Source organism: Chelonoidis abingdonii, chromosome 2, assembly GCF_003597395.2.
Source record: "Chelonoidis abingdonii isolate Lonesome George chromosome 2, CheloAbing_2.0, whole genome shotgun sequence".
NCBI lineage: Eukaryota > Metazoa > Chordata > Testudines > Testudinidae > Chelonoidis > Chelonoidis abingdonii.
In genome coordinates this window covers 165773780-165794308 of record NC_133770.1, presented here as the reverse complement: position 1 = coordinate 165794308, position 20529 = coordinate 165773780, and the positions used below count along the sequence as shown (strand labels likewise).

Below are 20529 nucleotides of genomic sequence, written 5' to 3'. Positions count from 1 at the left end.
TAGTAGTCCATTCTGGCCTTGCTAGCTGTGGGTTTAACAGCAGCACTCAACCGAGTGTTCCACTATTGGAATTCCTTGTGATAACGATTGTACATTTCCATACTGTCTTATATTTAGAAGAATCACAAAGTGCCTTACAAACACATACACAAAGATCACTTAACTTACTTCTGTAGTGCAACACGACAGAGTGCACTCAAATAGTTTTAAGGCAAGAAATGAAGAATAAAGTCCAGTTGAACTGAAGAGGAATTTAAGACAGCAGAATATAATTACCAGAGTAGGACAAGGACACTGGGGATAATTCTTTTGAAAAGTGCTATGGCAGGACCACAGTTTTTTTTGTCTGAAAGACAGACAGCTACCTCCAATAGCACAATACTCCTATTTCCTGTGGCCACTCATTCAATATCCAAAAGTACCTTCTGTTGTACCATCATTGCTAATTTGGTGTATTCCTCACAGGTCTCCTATCCAAGTGCTGACCCAGTTTGACCCCACTTTGTTTGTGAGAGTTGTGGATGCTAGAAACTGCAGTAGGGATTTAAGCAGGCAGAATGTCATTATATCAATTGGAATTTTCTACAGGCCAGAAAACAGAAGGGCATGCCTTAATCTGCAGCAGAGCTGTCAGATGTCCACCTTCCACTATAACAAATGAAAGCTGCCATCTGGCCGATGGATAAAGGCATGCTGCTATTTGGCTAAGAGTGTAATCTACCAATAACGCCTTTCCACAGAGCTGTTCAGTAACTAAGCTTGCTGAAAGGATAAACTAACATTTCAGCCTTTTTTTTTTTTAAACGGGACATTTTCATTCCCCTTACTTGTGTTTCAGTATGAATACTACACTCCTCCTCCTCCAAACCTTTCCAATGAATTTTGTAAAGTCACACGCGGTGGGTTACAAACCCTAGAAAGGGCACCATCTTCTAAAAGGCTAGCGAATATCTATTCAGTCACATTCACACAGGCAATTACAACCAATATTGGTTTGCAGGCCACGTTATCTATCATTTTTGTTGGTGGTTCAGCCTTTTAATTTAAAAAAGAAAAAGCCTCCTCTGACTTTGACTCCCAAATACCAGGCACATTCTTGAACTGGTCCCTCGGAATGTATAGAGCAGGGGTCGGCAACCTTTCAGAAGTGGTGTGCTGAGTCTTCATTTATTCACTCAAATTTAAGGTTTCACATGCAAGTAATACATTTGAACGTTTTTAGAAGGTCTCTTTCTATAAGTCTATAATATAACTGAAGTATTGTTATATGTAAAGTAAATAAGATTTTTAAAATGTTTAAGTTTCTTTTAAAATTAAATGAAAATTCAGAGCCCCCCCCGGACCGGTGGCCAGGACCTGGGCAGTGTGAGTGCCACTGAAAATCACCTCACGTGCTGCCTTTTGCACCTGTGCCATAGGTTGCCTACCCCAGTATAGACTGACGTCATTCTTGCCCCGTGTCAGCAGTAGTAAGCCTTTGTCTCAGTCCAGAGCACCACGGATTATAAAGCAGCTGAATGTGCATGTTGTTCTTCAGCACTGGCTCACAACACTGTTATGTTATCTATTAGCTGGTGAGGTAGTCCAGGATTGTTCTATGATCCTCTGTGTTATCAGAAATCTTCAGTTAAAGCTGACTGGTGACTAACAGTTGCATACCACATGAGAGAATTCTGGAAATCACTATTAAAGAAATTGGACTGTAGGAGGCACAGCAATTTTGTTCTTAATGTGGCTTTTAATAAAAGGAAACCAGAAGCTAAAGAGTAAGTTCAGTGAATCTCAAATTCTTACTGAATCTAATCACAACTTCATTTCATCACTTACCTGTAAATAAGTAACTGCTATAGAGCTTACACTTAGAATACAGTATCCTCAGAGAAAAGCAGCACAAAGGCTGAGGTGCAGCTACAATTCTAAAAACCCTCAATGCCTATTCTTGAAAAACAATCCAATCTTATTTCCATAACTGTGTATGCATTTCAGAACTATAACTTCATTCACCAACTGCTTTCACTTGGATTCAGAGGAATAATGATAGCCCTCCATTCGGCAAAGCAAGTCATCATATGTTTCAGTTCCAATGACTTTAATGAGACTTAAGCAGATGGTTTAAGCATGCATTTATAAGAGATATACCTGTCTCCTAGAACTGGAAGGGACCTTGAAAGGTCATCAAGTCCAGCCTGCTGCCTTCACTAGCAGGACCAAGTACTGATTTTTGCCCCAGATCCTTAAGTGGCCCCCTCAAGGATTGAACTCACAATCCTGGGTTTAGCAGGCCAATGCTCAAACCACTCAGCTATCCCTATTCAGTAAAGCACAAACATCTGCTTAGGTACTATGCTGAATTGGGGCCTAACAAAAGCAAGAAACCAACAGCTGAACTCGGAGGATACACAAGGCTCAGAGAGCGAGGCTTCCTCTCCCATCGCTAAGCTTAACTCCATTTAAAATAATCATAATACACAAGAAATCCTCTGTCCATTTCTTGTTCACTCATCTCTAGGTTCAAATCATTCTCAAAAAAAGAGAAGTGTTCTCCCTCCTGATATGGCTACGAATTCTGTATCACTCCTCTTTCAGGCACTGTTCAGAGTGAGCCTTTTTGCAGCACAGGCACAAGGGTACAAAGGGGCAGGAGATGAGACTGACTTTGCAAGTCTCTTGGATTTGCACTCCCTGACTTCTTGATGAGCTTAGTGTCCTGTTCCATGTTGTCATCATTATGATGTCATCACCTTGAAAAGCAGTTTCAAAGTGTTCGCTAGCACTAAGTAACTTAATGAGCACTTCTGTTTTCTAGCTAGTCATAAGCCAGTATGTTTTAAAGCCCAGGATGTCTTCACCATGCTTCTGCCCTTGAGAAACTCAGAGACGAATATCTTTCCCCCTATTAAAAAAAACCTAAATAACGCATGAAAAGGGAGTGGTTAGAGCACAGCACTGGGAGTCGGGATTCTTTGGGATCTATTCAAATTGTGTCCTAGCTCCCTAAGCCCTCTGCAAGCTTAAATAATGATAATATTCACCTTCCTCACAGGGAGCACTTGTGAAGATTAACGTTGATAAGACACAAATGCCACACGTTGTTAGTCTAAGCTGCATAACTCAATGAAGCAGGTAGTCTTATGTCCAATGAGGACTTTTATTTTGAAAATCATTTTTAGGGGACATTTCAGCAGGCATGCATAACCCTTTTTGTAAGGTGAGTGTTAACAGACAGGACTGGGAGGGGTTCACTGCAAAGAAAACATGGCGTAACTCCACAGCGTAGATGGCAGGTGCTCAGGAGAACATGGTCAAGCCCACAGTTAATTTAACAAAGTCAGAATGGTGCAAGATGCACAGGCAAAAGCTCAGACCTAAGAAGAAATATAATGCCACCATCTTAAATCCTTGTTAGTCACAAGAAGTTTCAGCTCAGCTTTAACTCTTCATTTCTTTTGAGTGGTTGACATAATTAGTATTTAATTAGCTGATGGAAGAGAGCTTTTAAAGCCTATGGTCAGAGGGAACAAAAGTTATTGTTAGTCATTATGTTTGAGAACTCATGGAGGACAGATGACGTCCCAGAGGGTGAAAGGGCAAACATAATACTGCCTTTAAAAAAGGGAACATAAGAGGCCCTGAGGAATTCTAGGCCAGTCAGCTTAACTTTGATACCTGGAAAGATACTGGAACAAATTATTAAACAACCAATTTATAAGGATAACAGTCAGCATGGATATGCCAAACAAAAGCATGCTACCCCCCATCTAATTTCCTTCTTTAACAGACTTACTGGCCTAATGGATAAGCAATATAGGTGATACCTTGATTTTAGTAAAGCTTTCGACAGAGTTCCCCCCATGACATTCTCATAATGAAATTAGGGAAATGTGGTCTAGGTGAAATTACCATAAGGTGGGTATATAACTGGTTGGAAGTCCATACTCAAAGAGTAGTTATCAGAGCTAAATACTGGAATAGGTTTCCGAGGGACATCGTGGAATCCCCGTCACTGGAGATTTTTAAGTTAGGCAAACCCCTCTCAGGTCTAGGTCTACTTGGTCCTGCCTCAGCACAGGGGCTGGACTTGATGACCTCAAGGTCCCTTCCATCCCTACATTTCTATGAAAAGTTGCTTGGCAAAGTTACATTAATTTACATAATCACTAGCCTGTTCTGATCATTTTACTTCTAGCGAGGAGGCTGGAGGTTCCTCAGCCTGTACAATGACTGCGCTACCCTAGGTCACCAGAGAATTTGAGGAACAGGAGCTAAGCTATGCCGTTAATTTTGTAAGGTTACAGCAAATTTTTCTGGTAAAATTTTTGTCTAGCTAATTCCATCTTAGCAAAGAAGCCTTTTCCTTCCTGGAACTTTTGTACCCATATTCATGTTCCCTTTCAAAAACAAAGTTTCTGCTAAATCTTAGATTTCTTCTGTGAGCCTGAAGCAGTAATTTCTGGGAAAATTTTAAGCACATTATAGAGATCCAGCTAGGACCCAACAGCAACTGTATTAAGGATTTAACATTCCTAGCATCAGGGTATTTAAACTGTGCACTAAATTAAAGGAGCACAAATTCCCAGAACAAATAGATGTTTCCTCTCTCTGCTCCTCCAGGGAAAATAATTAACTGTGACAGCAATGGTAGTTACTTGGCAAACTTCTCACACATTATATAAAAAAATATTCTGCTATGAAGCATGCAGGTTAGAGGAAGTGCTAGTGTAAGCCACACACCTTCTGGGTGTGATGTTCTGTCCTATCTAGTGGCACCAAGACCACTTGGAGAGACATAAAATGAGTCTGCTCTACCACCTTAGCTAACATGCACTTTAGCTCATGCACTAAGCTTCAAAGGTCCCAGATCCGATCCCGCCCGGCGACTGGGGTCTGTTGGTGTTAGACTAGAATAACATTAATTCTCAGAAGCACTGGTAGCATCAACCATTGTTTAATTCATGAATGATGTACCATTACTGCCTGCAGACATTCAGTCCTTATAACCAGATCTCCCCACTTATATTAGCCTAGAACTGGAGGCTGCTTACAATACAGTGACAAACTAGAGCATAGCTTCTGCTCTTTGGAATCAGATTCAACTTTATATCCCAAACAGCGTTAGCGAGGCCTGGTTGGTCTCTGCCTGATAGGAGGCACTGATTGCTATTAAACACGGTCCTCCAATCCAAAACATTTATTGGCCCGGACTGATTACTCTGCTCTTCTGGAGTAGCCCAGAGTACATTTTCTAGACTGCCAACCACATGCATGATTATGAGGATGGATCCGAACGCTTGGAGAGGTAAGCTGATACCAGCAGAATTCAGGTGCACTAAGAATGTAGAATCTGCAGACATATATCTTCCACTGCACTGAGATAGAGAATGCCAGGCTAGACGGCTTCAGGAAAATGGGGTCATTGTTCTAGGAGCAAACGGCTAACGGGTTCACAGGACTGGTCTGCTCTAAGCCATCTCAAAAGTAGCACCAACCACCTTTCAACATCATGAATATCACCATTTCCATGTCACTTGCTGCCTTGTCTTATGAGGATCTGCTGCAAGGAAAGAATTCCCGGTATGGTGCTTTGGTTATAACAGGTTCCATTTATAGTTTCACACAAACTTTAAAGAAAGTTACTTCCAACTTCTTATCAGTACAAAATTATTTTCAAAACTTGCCAGTTTCTCTTATCATACACAGTAATGACTACTTAATTTCAGATGTGGTAGGCCCCCTGGTTAAAGGCAGATGTTTTATCTCTCCCCTCCACAGTGCACTGTACAGAACCACCAGTTATGCAGATTATAGTGGAATACAAAACTCCATTATGTGAAAGGACATTACAATTAAAAAGTGGATTTTTACCCCAATTTGCCATGAAAAATCATTTCCAAGTGTTTCACTTGCTAGGATCATGCTGCCATCTCTCATTTGCTCCACTGCCTTTTTAGAGGCGGAATTCAAAAGCTCCCAATTGTGTTCCTTATTACCGCTCCCCCACATAAAACATCACTGAATAGCTCTTCACTATATAGAAGAAAACAGTGTGAAGTTGCCATATTGACTCGTTGCTAATATGGGCTCTTCCACCAATACTTCAAGACAGTACTACAGCATGCACCAAAAAGACACAGAACAATACACATCAATCTCAATGACTAGAGTGATGAAGCTGTAAATAATACCCAAGAATAGTAATCCAAGAGCCTGAAGTCTTGTACTTGCTGTGTGTTACGTCTTTGTAACTAACAGAAATTCCAGCTGTTTAAGAAGCCATGGGGCAGCAGGTGGCATCTAAAGACACACATTTGGCCTAGTACAGAAAAGTCTGTTCCATACAACGGTTTCCTCTCCTGCTGATGAAAAGCACGTAGACACCCACAGAGGCAAAAGCACTTTGTTTGGCAGTGTCAGAATTCCATAGTTGTCTGTACATTCATTGGGCTGGAACAACAACCTGAAAATTCAGGACTGATGTTTCAATCCTTCCTTCATTCGTCCACAGCCAAGTTATCATTTGTTGGGTTTAAAAAAAAAATTAAAGTATAGTCAGACTTTATTGCTTTTCATGGTCAACAGTAGTTAGAAGCAGGCTGAAAATTAAGCCTAACCAGAGCACTTTTGGATGTCCATAGCAGGCCTTGAGTTGTTACCATTTGTCTTTCACAATCCCTTTTTTTCCAATTTTTCCAGTATGGCCTGGATTCTATGAACAGCCTCCTTCCTAGCCTGTCGAACATTGTCCTGGCCATGAGTCTCTATGGAATCCAGTTCCAACAGCTCCTTGGTCAGCATTTCCTCCAGGAGCCGGTATGCTTTGTCTGTCTTTTTTCCTACAAATTCATCCACCTCTTGCTCCAACTGCTCAACCTCCTCCATAACTTGCATAACTCTTTGAATCCCTGGCTGAATTTCCAGGGAGTTTGACAAAGGCTGGTCGCTGGGTTTAAAACCTGCATCCTGGTTCAAAGGTGGTTTCCTAGGTACATTATTATACATTTGGGGCTGTGCGCTGTATTGCACTTTGGGATTGAAATGGGATGGTTTGGTGTTGAATTGAGTTGACTTATGATCATTCATAGTCTCAGAGGGCTGCTGATTGACTTCTGGAAAGTAGTTGTTGTGGTTTGCTCCTTGGTCTGGTTTGTCATAAGAAGCATCCTAAATCAGAAACAAGCAGAGGTTTCAAAATTTGTTTCCTTCAACACCAGTTTTCTTATCCCACATCCTGCATCAAAGAGGGAATGCAAGCAGATCTCTGAGCAAAAGGGCCAGTCTGCCTCCCTGCTCATTTGGAAGATGTGCATGCCCAGGATGGCAGTGCAAAAAGGGTTCAGGCAATGGAAGTTACTAAGGATGAGGCCTGCACTTTGAGACTGTCATCCATCATGATGTCATAATATACAGTGACCTAACAACATGAAACTCACATAACTTTCTTACATAAGCATTGCTGCCCATAAACAAGCCCAAAAAGGAATGCTCAAGGACAGCTAGTGCTCAAGTCTTTGATCTATTTAAGAACAAACTAGTTAGAGGAACCACATCTGGTTCACAAAACTGTGTGTCTGCAGAATGACAATGCGACAGCTGTGAAACAGCTCATAGTCGGGTCAGGATTATGCTGCTACAGCTATGTTTAACAATGATATTTGCTAGCAGGATTCTAGCACAATTCCTCTGGTAAGTGTGGATGTATTTCAGAGGATCATAAGAGATACTCTGTTTCCAGGGAGCGTATTACACAATTTTATAACTATTCTCAGATGACAAATTCATGGCCATGCTATTAAAAAAATCCACATTAGAATCTTGCTAGCAAGTACTTTGTCAACATAGTTGTACCTTCCAGAGATCTGATCCTGGTGTGGCCAGGGCCTCTAACTGTAAAGAGGAGAATGGTGAGACTAGGAAGGAACAGAATCTGTTATTCCCACAACATTAATTTTTAGCGAAGTTTCTAGTAAAGGATTCCTGTGCCCAGGAGTTCACTTGGACAGGAACACAGCAATTGCGTGTGGATCAGGACAGGTCCTTCTAGCCCAGTCTCCTGGCTCCCAGTGACCAGTACCAGATGCTTCAGAGGAAGATGCAAGAAACCCTGCAGCAGGCAGATATGGGATAATCTGCCTCCCATAAAGGTCTCATCCTAATCCCTGCTAATGAGAGACCGTTTTAAAACCTGGAGCATGAGATCTGATATCCCCTCCAATACCTTTTAGTTTTTTGCATTAAGTATAACTCTGAAAATTCTTTATGGATATTTAAGTTAACGGATCTAAAAGATGATTATGAGAATTCCTAGTTTTTAATTAGTTTGTTTCTGTGTAGTATGAACTCATTACTTTAACAGAGGAGGAAAAGGTGGATGCACTTCAAAGAGATGAAAAATACATGTGTTTTTCAGGAAGGCAGTGTAATCTAGTGGTCTGATCACAGACCGGCAGTCAGAGAGCTCATCCTGACTGACGGACTCACTCTACAATTATTTAACATTGTACAGCATTCTGAAGTTGTAAAAAAAGTACATAAATATCGAACAGTATTGGATTTCCAAGCAAGATCTCTTCTTCCTTGTGCCAGCAGGAGCTAGAAGCACTGTAAAAGGAGCAGGTTTAGCTTCTGGGGAAGGGGTTTTTGCACTGCTGTGCAATGGCCCACATGGCTGAGTTAAGATAGGCACCAGTAAGTGTCAAAGAATCTTGAAAGCATTAAATCTTTACCTTTGTGTCATGAGCTGGAGGATGAGGAGAAGGAGAAGGAGCTCCATTGCCAGGCCAGGATGGAGATGATTCTGAAATAAATGGACTTCCTTGGGGTGTCAAAGCAGCAGGCCAGGCATAACGTGGCTGCATTCCATAGATGCCAGAAGAACCCCACGATTCATCCTGGGGTCTTGGTTGTGGTGGTGGCCCTTGCTGTGGAATGCCAGGGTTGGTATCCCCTCCATATGGATAGTGCGGGACAGGCATACCTGGGGTCTGCAGGAAGAGGGAAATGAACGTAGTACCTTCAAAGTCATGTTCACTCAGCCATTGAAAATACGTGTTGATGTGCTTCTCCACGCCTACTAAACACTCCTTGTTAAGAGCCACAAAGACCAGCTACCTTGGCTCTGCCATCTCAGCCTATTAATTCTGAGTCCTAGGCCAAGGGAATGGTTACACATCTTTATAAGAGTGGACATGGTTGGCTCTCTTGGCCATTTATGTAGTTTAGCTGCAGTCTAAGTCAGCACAGTGTCAGTCAAAATACTGGGCTGTGTTGCAAGAGATGAGAGACCCGGGACATGAGATGAGCCTTGGGATAAACATTTCCTGTGCTGGAGCCAGGAGCAGCAGCTAAGTAGTGCACTTCTAGGGCTCAGACCTGAATGGCTGGTAGCTGGAGGGACAGGCTGCCCTTAGGCAAGCATATGCCAACCTTTGCTCCAGAAGGGCTATATCCAATACTGAGCTGGGTTGTACTCACACCACGTCCAAGCATATTCCCAAAGGAAGCAAGTATTTCTTGTACTAGCTTCCTTACCGGTGGTGGGGAGTATCCTGGGGGCTGCCTCCTGAGAGAGGGACCTTCCGGAGGGCAGTCTGGTGGGGGATAATGCCAATGCGAGGCTGGCGATGGCGGTCGGTACATGCTCGGAGACTCTGCCGGGTAGGAGGCCCGAGAGTGCCCAGAAGAATAGTAAGTGTTTGACTGTGGCAGATTAGCATAGTGTGGAGCAGCCCCAGGGGCGCCATAGGCTCCATTTGTGTAGGGAGACTCCAGTCCCTGAAAAACAAGCAGAGAACATATTTGAGAGATGGACACAGACTGTATGTGGGAGGGGCTGCGAGCACTTTGGAGGACAGGATTAGAATGCCAATTTGTCAAGATCACTTTGAAAACTGGTCTGAACTAAGTAAGATAAAATTCAATGTAGAGAAGTGCAAAGGACTGCACCTAGGAAGGAAAAAATGAAATGCAGAAATACAAGACGGAGAATAACTGAGTAGGCTGCAATACTGCTGAAAAGGATCCGGGGGTTACAGTGGGTCACAAATGGAATATGAGTCAACAATGCGATGCTGTTGTGAACAAGGCAAGTATCATTTGGGGATGTATTAACAGGAATGTTGGATGTAAGACATGGAAGGGAATTGTTCTGCTTTACTCAACACTGGTCAGAAAACTCAGCCAGAAAACTGTGTCCAGTTTTGGACCCCACACTTTAGGAAAGATGTAAACAAACTGGAGCAGTCCAGAGGGCAGCAATAAAAATGATAAAAGGTTTAGAAAACCTGATCTCTGAGGAAAGGTTGAAACAATTGGGCGTATTTCATTTTGAGAAGGCTGAGGGAGGATATGCTAAGTCTTCAGATATGTGAAAGGCCATTATGAAGAGGACGACAACACAATTGTTTTCCATGTCCAGCAAGGGAAGGACAAGAAGTAAACGGCTTAATTTGCAGCAAGGGAGATGTAGGTTGGATATTAGGAAAACATTTCTAACCAAGCATTACGTACTAGAATAGATTGAAAGGGAGGTTGTGGAATCCCCATCGTCTAACCTGTCCTTAAACTCCCAACCCCCTGTCTAGGTATACTTAAATCCTGCCCCAGAAAGACAGGAGGCTGGGGGGGATAGATCATTAGACAACTTCCTGAGGGCCCTTCCAGCCCTCCATTTCTGTGATTCAATGAGTAGCCAAAGGCTCTAAGGTCTCGAATAGGAGTGGCAACAGAGCTGTGTAGACAAGAGTGGAATAGGTTTTAGGCAACTGTAAAATAGGGATTTTCACCTCAAATCAGGAAATTCAGAGTTATGGTTTCCATAGCAACGGTGCACAAACCAGTATGGAATATTAATATTGTTGCTGTGGGAACCATAATTCTTTCCTCACTTGAGTGATTAAAGTTTTACCATTGAAGTAGGAGAGGGGGGTTGCATTTGAAAATTAGTGGGTTGTTGAAAAAAAAAAAAAAAATCTAGGGTAGAAATTTAATTGTCTTCCTCTTAGCATGTCTTATTATCAAACATTACAGAGATTCCAATGAGAGGCTGACAAGAATCCTTTACAAACATTAAGCCCCTCCACCACCCCTGTAAGGCAGGTCAACACTATTTAAACTGTCGGGTGCTGCTCAGCACACTACTTCTGGTCCCTACCTTGTGCCCCAGTATACTGATTAGTACTGATTAGCCCTCTACAAGCTTATCCACATAACTGTTTCTGGTACTCCATGGCCCTAGAATCCCTCGAAAAGGTTGATTTCTATCACCCTGACAACCAAAGAGGTCAATCTCCTTTCCATTTCACCAGACCCTGATGACAGAATACCCCTTAGCACCAACAGCCCTCTTCCCTCCGCAACCCCCTCTCTAGTTCTCATGATCCCTGCCTTTATACCACACTTACAGTCAGTGAAGGATTTGCAACTACTACCCCACATCCTGATTCTCTGAACAACCACCACCTCTCCACATATTTATCAGTTTCAAAAAAGTTCCACACGCCTTTCCAGTTTTTGCTTCCACTTCCTGGTTGAACTGGCCATCAGCACTGATTGTCTATCGCAGAAGAATGCTTGTTTGTCATGCTGTATTGTCATGTCAATCACAGAAGCACCATGATTACTGACTCTCCACATTTGACACTGATATTGGATTTGGAAAAGTAAGGAGATTCACATAAGAACCAAGATAAAGTTATACAATGTCATTGTGATACTCACAAGGTTATATTCTTCAGAAACTTGACAACAGGAACCTTAATGCATTACATAAGAGTTACTTACAAAGAGTACTTGGTGTCCACTGGTGGGATAAAGTAAGTAATGCTGATGTGTTACAAAGGACTGGCCAACGGACAGTAGGGACAATGATATGAGAAATAAGGCTGAAGGTATCTGGGTATGTTGTACAGATGTGAAAAGACATGGGCTGTCAAGCGATGGAAAAAATTAATCGCGATTTATCGCACGATTAAACAATAGAATACCACTTATTTAAATATTTTTGGATGTTTTCTACATTTTCAAATAAATTGATTTCAATTACAACACAGAATACAAAGTGTACAGTGCTCACTTTATATTTATTTTTGATTACAAGTGTTTGCACTGTAAAAAACAAAAGAAATAGTATATATCAATTCACCTAATACAAGTATTGTAGTGTAATCTCTTTATCATGAAAGTTGAGCTTACAAATGTAGAATTATGTACCAAAAAAACTGCATTCGAAAATAAAACAATGTAAAATTTTAGAGCCTGCAAGTCCATTCAGTCCTACTACTTGTTCAGCCAATCGCTCAAACAAGTTTGAGATAATGCTGCCTGTTTCTTGTTTACAATGTAACCTGAAAGTGAGAACAGGTGTTCTCATGGCACTGTTGTAGGCAGCGTTTCAAGATATTTACACGCCAGATGCGCTAAAGATTCACATGTCCCTTCATGCTTCAACCACCATTCCAGAGGCCATATATCCATGCTGATGACGGGTTCTGCTCGATAACAATCCGAGCAGTGCGGACCAACGCATGTTCATTTTCATCATCTGAGTCAGATGCCACCAGCAGAAGGTTGATTTTCTTTTTTGGTGGTTCAGGTTCTGTAGTTTCTATATCGGAGTGATGCTCTTTTAAGACTTCTGAAAGCATGCTCCACACCTCATCCCTCTCAGATTTTGAAAGGCGCTTCTGATTCTTATACCTTGGGTTGAGTGATGTAACTATTCTTAGAAATCTCACATTGGTACCTTCTTTGCGTTTTGTCAAATCTGCAGTGAAAGTGTTCTTAAAATGAACAACATGTGCTGGGTCATCATCTGAGACTGTTTTAACATGAAATATGTGGCAGAAAGTGGGTAAAACAGAGCAGGGGACATACAATTCTCTCCCAAAGAGTTCAGTCACAAATTTAGTTAATGTATTATTTTTTTAACGTGCATCATCAGCATGAAAGCACGTCCTCTGGAATGGTGGCCGAAGCATGAAAGGTCATACAAGTGTTTAGCATATCTGGCATGTAAATACCTTGCAATGCCGGCTGCAAAAGTGCCATGCAAATGCCTGTTCTCACTTTCTGGTGACGTTGTAAAGAAGAAGGAGGCAGCATTATCTCTTGTAAATGTGAAAAAATGTGTTTGTTTTGGAGATTGGCTGAACAAGAAGTAGGACTAAGTGGACTTGTAGGCTCTGAAGTTTTACATTGTTTTATTTTTGAGTGCAGTTATGTAACAAAAAAAAAAATCTACATTTGTAAGTTGCACTTTCACAAGAGAGATTGCACTATACTATTAGTATGAGGTGAATTAAATTTTTACAGTGCAAATATTTGTAATAAAAAATATAGACTGATTTCAATTACAACACAGAATACAATATATATGAAAATGTAGAAAAACAACCAAAATATTTAATAAATTTCAATTGGTATTCTATTGTATAACAGTGGAATTAAAACTGCGATTAATCTTTTTAATCAAGATTAATTTTTTTGAGTTAATCATCTGAGTTAACTGTGATTGAGAACCCTAGAAAAAAAAACATATTCCTAGATAAGCCCTTGACTGGACACCACTTGGTGGAAGATGGAAAAGAGGACAGCAGATGACATAGAAGAAAACTATTGACATAGATGTTGCTCTCATAGAACAGACTACAAAGGAGCAAGAAATGTGGCAACCCTGGGTTGCCTCATGTGTCACAGGGATGAGAGCATCTAAGCCAATCCCCACCCCTCCATCCACAGTGCAGCACATGCTCAGGGCCGTGGTAAGCTATGTGACCATGTGTGCAAGCTGCCCAGTTTCTCTTCAGAAAGTGCATTTGTGGTCCTTGAAGTCATAATCCCACTCCCTGCTTTTCCAGCCTTACATTTCTCCCTCACAGAACATTCTGGAGACTTTACCAGTGTTGAACACTGAGCATGCTCCTTTATGGCCAGGAAGTACTCTGCCAAGGACACAGCTTTACTCCCAGTGTCTGGCCTGTTCCTCCTAACCCATGTCTGAACATCATGTGGGAGGATCTCCAGGAACTGCTCTGTGATTAGCATGTCAGCAATCCATGCTGCACTCTTGCTTTTGGACTGGATCCACTTGTGGCACAGCTCGGATAATTGAGCGTAAGCCTCCTGGGGTCCCTCTGCTTCCTGGAATCTGAGCTCCCTAAACCTGTACCGACACATTTCTGCATAGTCCTCAGTCCCACTTACATCACTGCAATGAGTCTCTTGGACTTGCCTTGGGAGACACAGACTCATACATAGGAGCCACTGGTCTTTCAGCCACCGATACATCCTCTGAATGTGTATCCAGAATGAGCACGATGACTCTATGTGGTCTGGAGACATTACGTGAGGGGGGACTGCTTCTCCAGGTCTGATCTGGGAGCTCAGAGCCAACTTGTTAGCTCTCTTTTCCAACTCCAGGAGAAATTGCTGAAACTTTGTTTCTGCCTCCTCCCACCTTTTCTCTGCCTCCTTGCGCCTCCTCTCCCCTTCCAGAAGCTTGAGGAGGAGCCACTTCACCAGATCATCTCTTTCCTGAGAGCCTGTATCCTGTTTTGAGTGTGAGCAAACAGCTGCAACACCCTGGATCAGACTGTCTCCTCCAACATCCCTATCTACATGCAGTGGAGAGGATTCAAAACCTTTCAGTGAGTCTTCTCCTTCCATCACCACCACCTCTTCTTCTGGCCTCGGAACTGTGGCCATGTCCCTCTCCAGTGGATGATCTTATTCCATCATCACTACTTCCTTCCCCCTGTCGTGGACAGTCTCCCTGCTTTACCTCTTCCAGGTGCAGCAGGTGCTGTGCTGCAGCACTCTCCAACTTGCCTTTGCTCTTCAGCCCTGCATCCTCAAGTACATCTCTTTCAGCTAGCTTTTTTGGGGGGCACCTTCCCCCTCAATCTGGCATTTTTCCTATAGTAATTGTGTATTTTCTCTTGCCCAGAGAAAGGGATGTACACTCTGCCTTCGCTGTTATATGCAAGTTTCTTTCAGCCCTCAAAATGGGCTGTCTTGGCTTCAAGTTTCTCTGACCCAAATTGGAGTTTTGGCAACTTGTAGCTGTTTTTGGAGTGCCCACAGTCAGTGGTCACAGGGGCCTTTAAAATCATGCTGGGAGCCTTCAGCCTTGAAATCTCTCCCTGGTCTTACTACATACGTCTTGGTCAGATGCAACATGCATATGTAATAATGGTGGTCAGTGACATACACCAAGGCTCTTAGCAACGGAGCATAGGAAGCAATGACAGAGGGACTGGAATGTAGTGACATCCACATGACAGTTGGAGACGGTCAGTTTTGTTATGACCAGGTAAACTGGTAGAAGAGTCTGGTGTAGGACTGAGATGTGGGAGGCTAAAGTTACTGTCTGTGGAAAAGCAGTGTTTATAACCTAACCCCTCTCTGTACCTAAATCTGCAACACTAAAAAGAGCATTTGTTAGTTTTGTCTCATCGTCACAGTATATTTCGTCTTTAGAGGAAGAGAGGGCGACAGCGGTTACAGCAATAGAACTTTAAGAAGTTGCTGACTTTATAATGGTTACATTCTCAAGATAAAAATTTGAATAAATTAAGATAATTTTGGAGGGGAGAATAAACTAATAACCTTAACTATGCATTATCAAAATTTTGCTTGGAAACATCCAAGCAACTTAGATACTAAATATCTTAAAGCATGTGATCTGGTGAATTAATATTTATTGATGTGGCTAGAACACAATTAGGTCCTGGTCTCTGACTCAGGCTCCTTGGCACTACTATAAGTCCAATAATAAATAATACTAACATCCCAAGAAGAGTGAGTCATGGGACCGAGGAGCAGAGAAAAAGTACTGTGCTCTGTCAGTTCCTTTTCTTCTGCAGGCAAGCAGGAGTACAATGAATAGTGCTTGACCTCTACCGAGGATTAGATTATTCTCTAATTATTTAAAGCGTCAGCCATTCTTACAGATTATCAGTGTCTCTGTTGGTAAATTTGCTGGGCAGGCATTTCTCTACCTACACAACTGGGGCCTTTTATTTTGTTAATCTCTTTAAAAAAAAAAAAGAGGAAAGTCAGAGGAGTCGTTCTCAAGCACTAAATTCTCATCCTCTTCCCCTCCATTGGAGAATGCATTGAGTTCCTAGACTGCGTCGGCTGTAATGCAACTAGCAGCTGGGACCAGACTCTTTCCCTACATGCACATCACATATGCATTCCCATTCGTGAGGTTTGCTAAACACTTTCCATAATCTCATGCCTGATGCAAGTCCTGTCATTTATAATGACTACAGCTGGCTGACATTTTTCAAACAATTTATCCCAATTAAAAAAAATGGCCTATTTGAAGAGGGACTTTTTTGCAAAAAATTCTCTTAGTTGGAAGAAAAAATTAACTCTTTTTCATTTTGTTTTTCCTATCCCCACCTTTTTCCATTTTGCCAATGAATAAGGAAGGTGGGGAGGAAACTGCTATCCATTTTTTTTTTTTTTAAATGTTGAATAAATGAAGTTGCTCCTTTTCAAAAGCTAGGAATTAAAATGACACATTTTCTGCAAAAATGTTTGTCATCTTTTAATAGTGCTAATACTGACTTTGCCTATGAATAAGTGTTATTATTCCAATATTCCTCATTAGAAATATGTCTTATTCATAGTGCATTAAGCATCACAAGGCCCATTGTGCGAGGCACTACTCACCCACACTTGCCATTGCATTTATACTATTTCCAAGTAGCAACCGTTTGAACTGTGCGTATCCAAAGATTCAAGTTGCTTTTCCTACATGGCTTGTGTTTTTACAGATTTTACTGTACATCCAAATTCATCCAAGGAACATGAATCACACCTTATCCATAGTCACCAGGGTGAGGGCGTTAGTCTTCTCAAAACAAAAAAAGCTCTTTCCTCTTCAACAAAATAAAAATTGCACTAACGCTGTCAGATAAGAAACACGGTCACACTGGTTCTTAAAAAAGAAATGTTAAGTCATTAGAGAATGACTGCTCCAAGCACAGCCATGATGGGAAACCAAATTCATACTGTAACACGAACCCTAGCGCATCTTATCCTACAGGAGCATAAGATGAGATTTTACTGTTATACTTTAAGCAGATGAGATGCAAGTACGAAACCCTAAAGTAGCACGTGCTTTGTTCTTAGCTAAATAACATTTTCCAATGAGAGGAGTGTTCAAAAAGAACATACCAGATTGCTATTGTACAGAGTAGGGCTTTATAAACAGGGTCTCCAGCCTTACCAATGTCGCATCTGCTTTAGTGGAAAGATCAGAGCTAATTTCCAGCTGGCAGGATAAAGAAACCAGAAGAATTTACTCAGTACCAGGGGGCAAGAATTCCAGATGTGAATCGAAGATGGGCAGGGAGAGAAGGGCAAGGAAAAGTCTACTCTGCCCACAGCTTTCAGGAGTTTCTAGGGTGATCTAATGGTTAGGCCAGAGGAGTGGATTCTATTCCTACTTCCACCACTGACGCAGTGTGTGACTGCAGGCAAATCATTTTATCTATCTGTTCCTCGGTTTCCCTATTTATAAAACAGAATAGAAGCCTGCCTAACACATGACTGTTTTAAGAGTCAGTAAAGCATTTTGGGATCTTTGACTGAAAGACACTAGAAGAGTCATTTGGGATTATTAATTTAGTTGGACCACTGATATAAAAATTACCCAAAATTACTGTCAGTTCATTGGCAACAGGACACAGTGCATTTCATATCAGGCAGCTGGGAGTCACCAACACTGACAGCAAAGGAGATTAATACATTTGCACTGAGCTTCAACAATTAGCTAAAGAGTTTCAGGCATGGATGCTAAAGTGGCTTAAAGTTTCAATTTCCAATTTAAACCCAATTTAATATTTTCGCATCAGTGTGTGGGATTTCCTCAGGCTAATGCAGCCAGGAGAAAGGGGCAAAGGAACCAAGTGTTTAGGAATATCGCCTGCGTGGGACTCTTGGGTCCTTTCTTTTCAAGGGAAACCAGCCCTTGAGTATTGGCGTATTGGCTTGAACCTCACCCCAACAAAACAAACTTTTCAGTTGCAAAAGAAACAAGAGGAGAAGAGTTACCCTTCTACTATACCTGGCTTTGTAACTCAGGTCCAGCGGGGTACGGACTTGGGTAGGGGGCTCTAGGCTGCACCGCAGAGTTCCAGTAGTTGGAACCATATCCAGGATAAGGAGGCTGCTCCTAAGAAGGAAAATAAAACAACTCATTTTTGGATAGCAATGGTCACAGTCCAAGGGCAACTGCACCTTTATTCCTCCTCCATGATCCAACAAAGGCCCCTCCTCTCAGACATCTGGTTCCCCAGCCATCACCTCTCTTGAGCAGAGACACACGTCTCTCCCCCCTTACTGGAGTACTTCCAGGCTGCACAGATCCCTGCCTACACTGTGATTTCCCCAGCAAAGTCAGACTGCCTAAGCAGGCCTGCTTTACTTTTCTCCTCAGAGGCTACAAACAGTGTAATTGCCCAAAATGAAGTTACCACACAGCTCTAAGCAAGCAGATTTTATTCTTAAGGTAAAAGTCATTACAGAGAAAAGATATAAAAACAATAAAAGAACCTACACACATGTTAATAAGCTTACCAGAGATGTCCCCCTAACTCCAATAAGGCTTCTGGCAGATGAACAGTCCTTCCAACCCCAACACAGGAGTTTTTCTGTGGCCACAAGTTCATAACAGCTTTTGCTCAGAACAAGCACACTCCTCTTCCCCCGCCTGCAAATCTGAGAGTCAGTCTTGTATCCAGTTTGGGATTCTGAGCTTGTCCTCATGTAACAGGCGATCAGCAGACAATGCACTATTTCTCCTCAGGGCCAGCTTCTAAAAATTGGGTGAGAAGGCACCTTCCCCTCCTCCCAGGTATTTCCTAGCAAGCCCACTTAATTTGGTTTGTCTAGCACACCGTTCCAAAGAGTCCTCTGAAGCTCATAGCACTTCCCAGGGTTTACATTAATCCTGTACCCCCATGAAAGAAGTTGCATATAATCCCACAATAATACTGTACATAAACTTTAGCATTTTTTAAACAATCAACTCCTAGGATACTTAAACTTCATTTAAGTGAGGTTTGCCCAGGAAATTGCCATATCGGTCACAGTAATGAATAGAAGTCTCCCCATTCGGGAAAGAATGGGGAAAAGTTCATTCCAGTGGATAATGAGGAACAGCAGCCCAAACTCATTAAAGATACAGTGGCCACAAACAGCCACAAGAACTCATGCTGCCCATTTGCTATCAGTGATGCACAGATGCAGTTAACTCTTCAGCATGAATGTGCTCCTCTTGGAATGTGCTCACTGACATTCATGCTAGGTACTGCTGCAAACAACACTTTTATACCCATCTCCCCTGCTGTCCTTGCCTTTGCTATATTCAAGCTTAAGGGGTGCCTTTCATTGTGAGAGCTGGCTGCTGGCAGCCAGGATCAGCCTGACATCAGGAACTGATGTGGAACACTGACAATCCTTGCTCTGAGCTGTACACAGCAACACAGCCACTGCTGCAATCTTCATTTCCAGGAACCTGGTTGTGCTTAGGGTGAATCAGACTGTCCACATCTTACTGTGACAATAAAGCTAGGAAATTATTCTTATCTGACATCCTTTTCAGCACTGAACTGTAATCTGCAGTCCTTCTCTAGCACCTTCCATCAGGGGATCTTAAATTGCCTTACTAAACAAATGAGCTTCACAGTTCTCCTGGGAAGAAGTTACTCCTCTAATTGCACAGGATGCAATGAGATTGCCAACCTGCTTTGTTCCTCTGAGCTCCTATTGTGCAGTTCTGTAAAGAGAAAGGAATTGAAAGAGACACAACCCCTTTCTAAAAGCATGTTTTAACATGTCTTCAAGCAAGCTCTGCTCTCAGCATACCTCCCACAGTTTACAGGAGGACAAGCTCCCAAGCTTGTGATCCCCAACTCTCAGACCAGGGCAGGGTGCTGGCAGCATGCAATTTACAGAAGTTGGATGCTCTGGGTAATTTCACTTTTGACCATGAATAAAACCCTGCGTGTTCTAGACTCTAAAGTAGATGAATTAACCTTTGTAGTCCAACAAGCAGTGTTAACTCTAGAAACCACCATTTGATCCACTGGTTCCATGTTGCTTAGGATAGGAAAATTCAGCTCTCATTCTGTTTTTCTGATGTCTCTTTCCCTTCTACGGTTCTTCCTGTCCAAAGTCACATAAAGATAGCTCCAATGCACCAGCCATACTTAATCACCCCTTTGCCTGCCTGAAGGATTCTGAGATGATACGTACTTGGCTACCATCACCGTGATGTCTAGACCCACATACCTTAAGAGAGAGATTCTCTTTAGCCTGGTGACCCACCTGCTAAAAGGACCAAATTAAAATACATTCACAGTCTGTTACCTCTTTGCCCTGAACTGCAGGAAAAATGAGTTGTTTAGGGAAGGAGGTTAGCGAGGGGAGGAGATGAGTGCAGACTTAGGAAAGAGCACATGATTTGCATTCATGCATACCCATTGCCCCATAGGGATGAAAAGTGGTAGCACTAGAACT

The 20529-nt window shown here is 42.2% G+C and overlaps 1 protein-coding gene across 1 annotated transcript; it reads right to left on the bottom strand.

Annotated features, from left to right (window-relative positions):
* Positions 1-1718: 1718 nt before the first annotated feature.
* Positions 1719-20190, bottom strand: BAG4 (BAG cochaperone 4). The gene is made up of 5 exons (XM_032774603.2): positions 18586-20190; positions 18074-18181; positions 9526-9768; positions 8721-8978; positions 1719-7158 (listed from the first exon to the last, which is right to left on the bottom strand). The coding sequence occupies exons 1-5, from the start codon at positions 18772-18774 to the stop codon at positions 6661-6663; spliced, it is 1296 nt and encodes a 431-aa protein (XP_032630494.1). The 5' UTR covers positions 18775-20190; the 3' UTR covers positions 1719-6660.
* Between the last annotated feature and the right edge of the window lie 339 nt (positions 20191-20529).

Excerpts from the sequence above, each read along its gene's own strand:
- BAG4 (XM_032774603.2), bottom strand. The coding sequence starts at position 18,774 with ATGAGGACAAGCTCAGAATCCCAAACTGGATACAAGACTGACTCTCAG. Across the intron at positions 9,769-18,073 it reads GACCTGAGTTACAAAGCCAG|GGACTGGAGTCTCCCTACAC; the intron begins GTATAGTAGAAG and ends CTTGTTTTTCAG. Across the intron at positions 7,159-8,720 it reads CTCCAGCTCATGACACAAAG|GATGCTTCTTATGACAAACC; the intron begins GTAAAGATTTAA and ends TTTCTGATTTAG.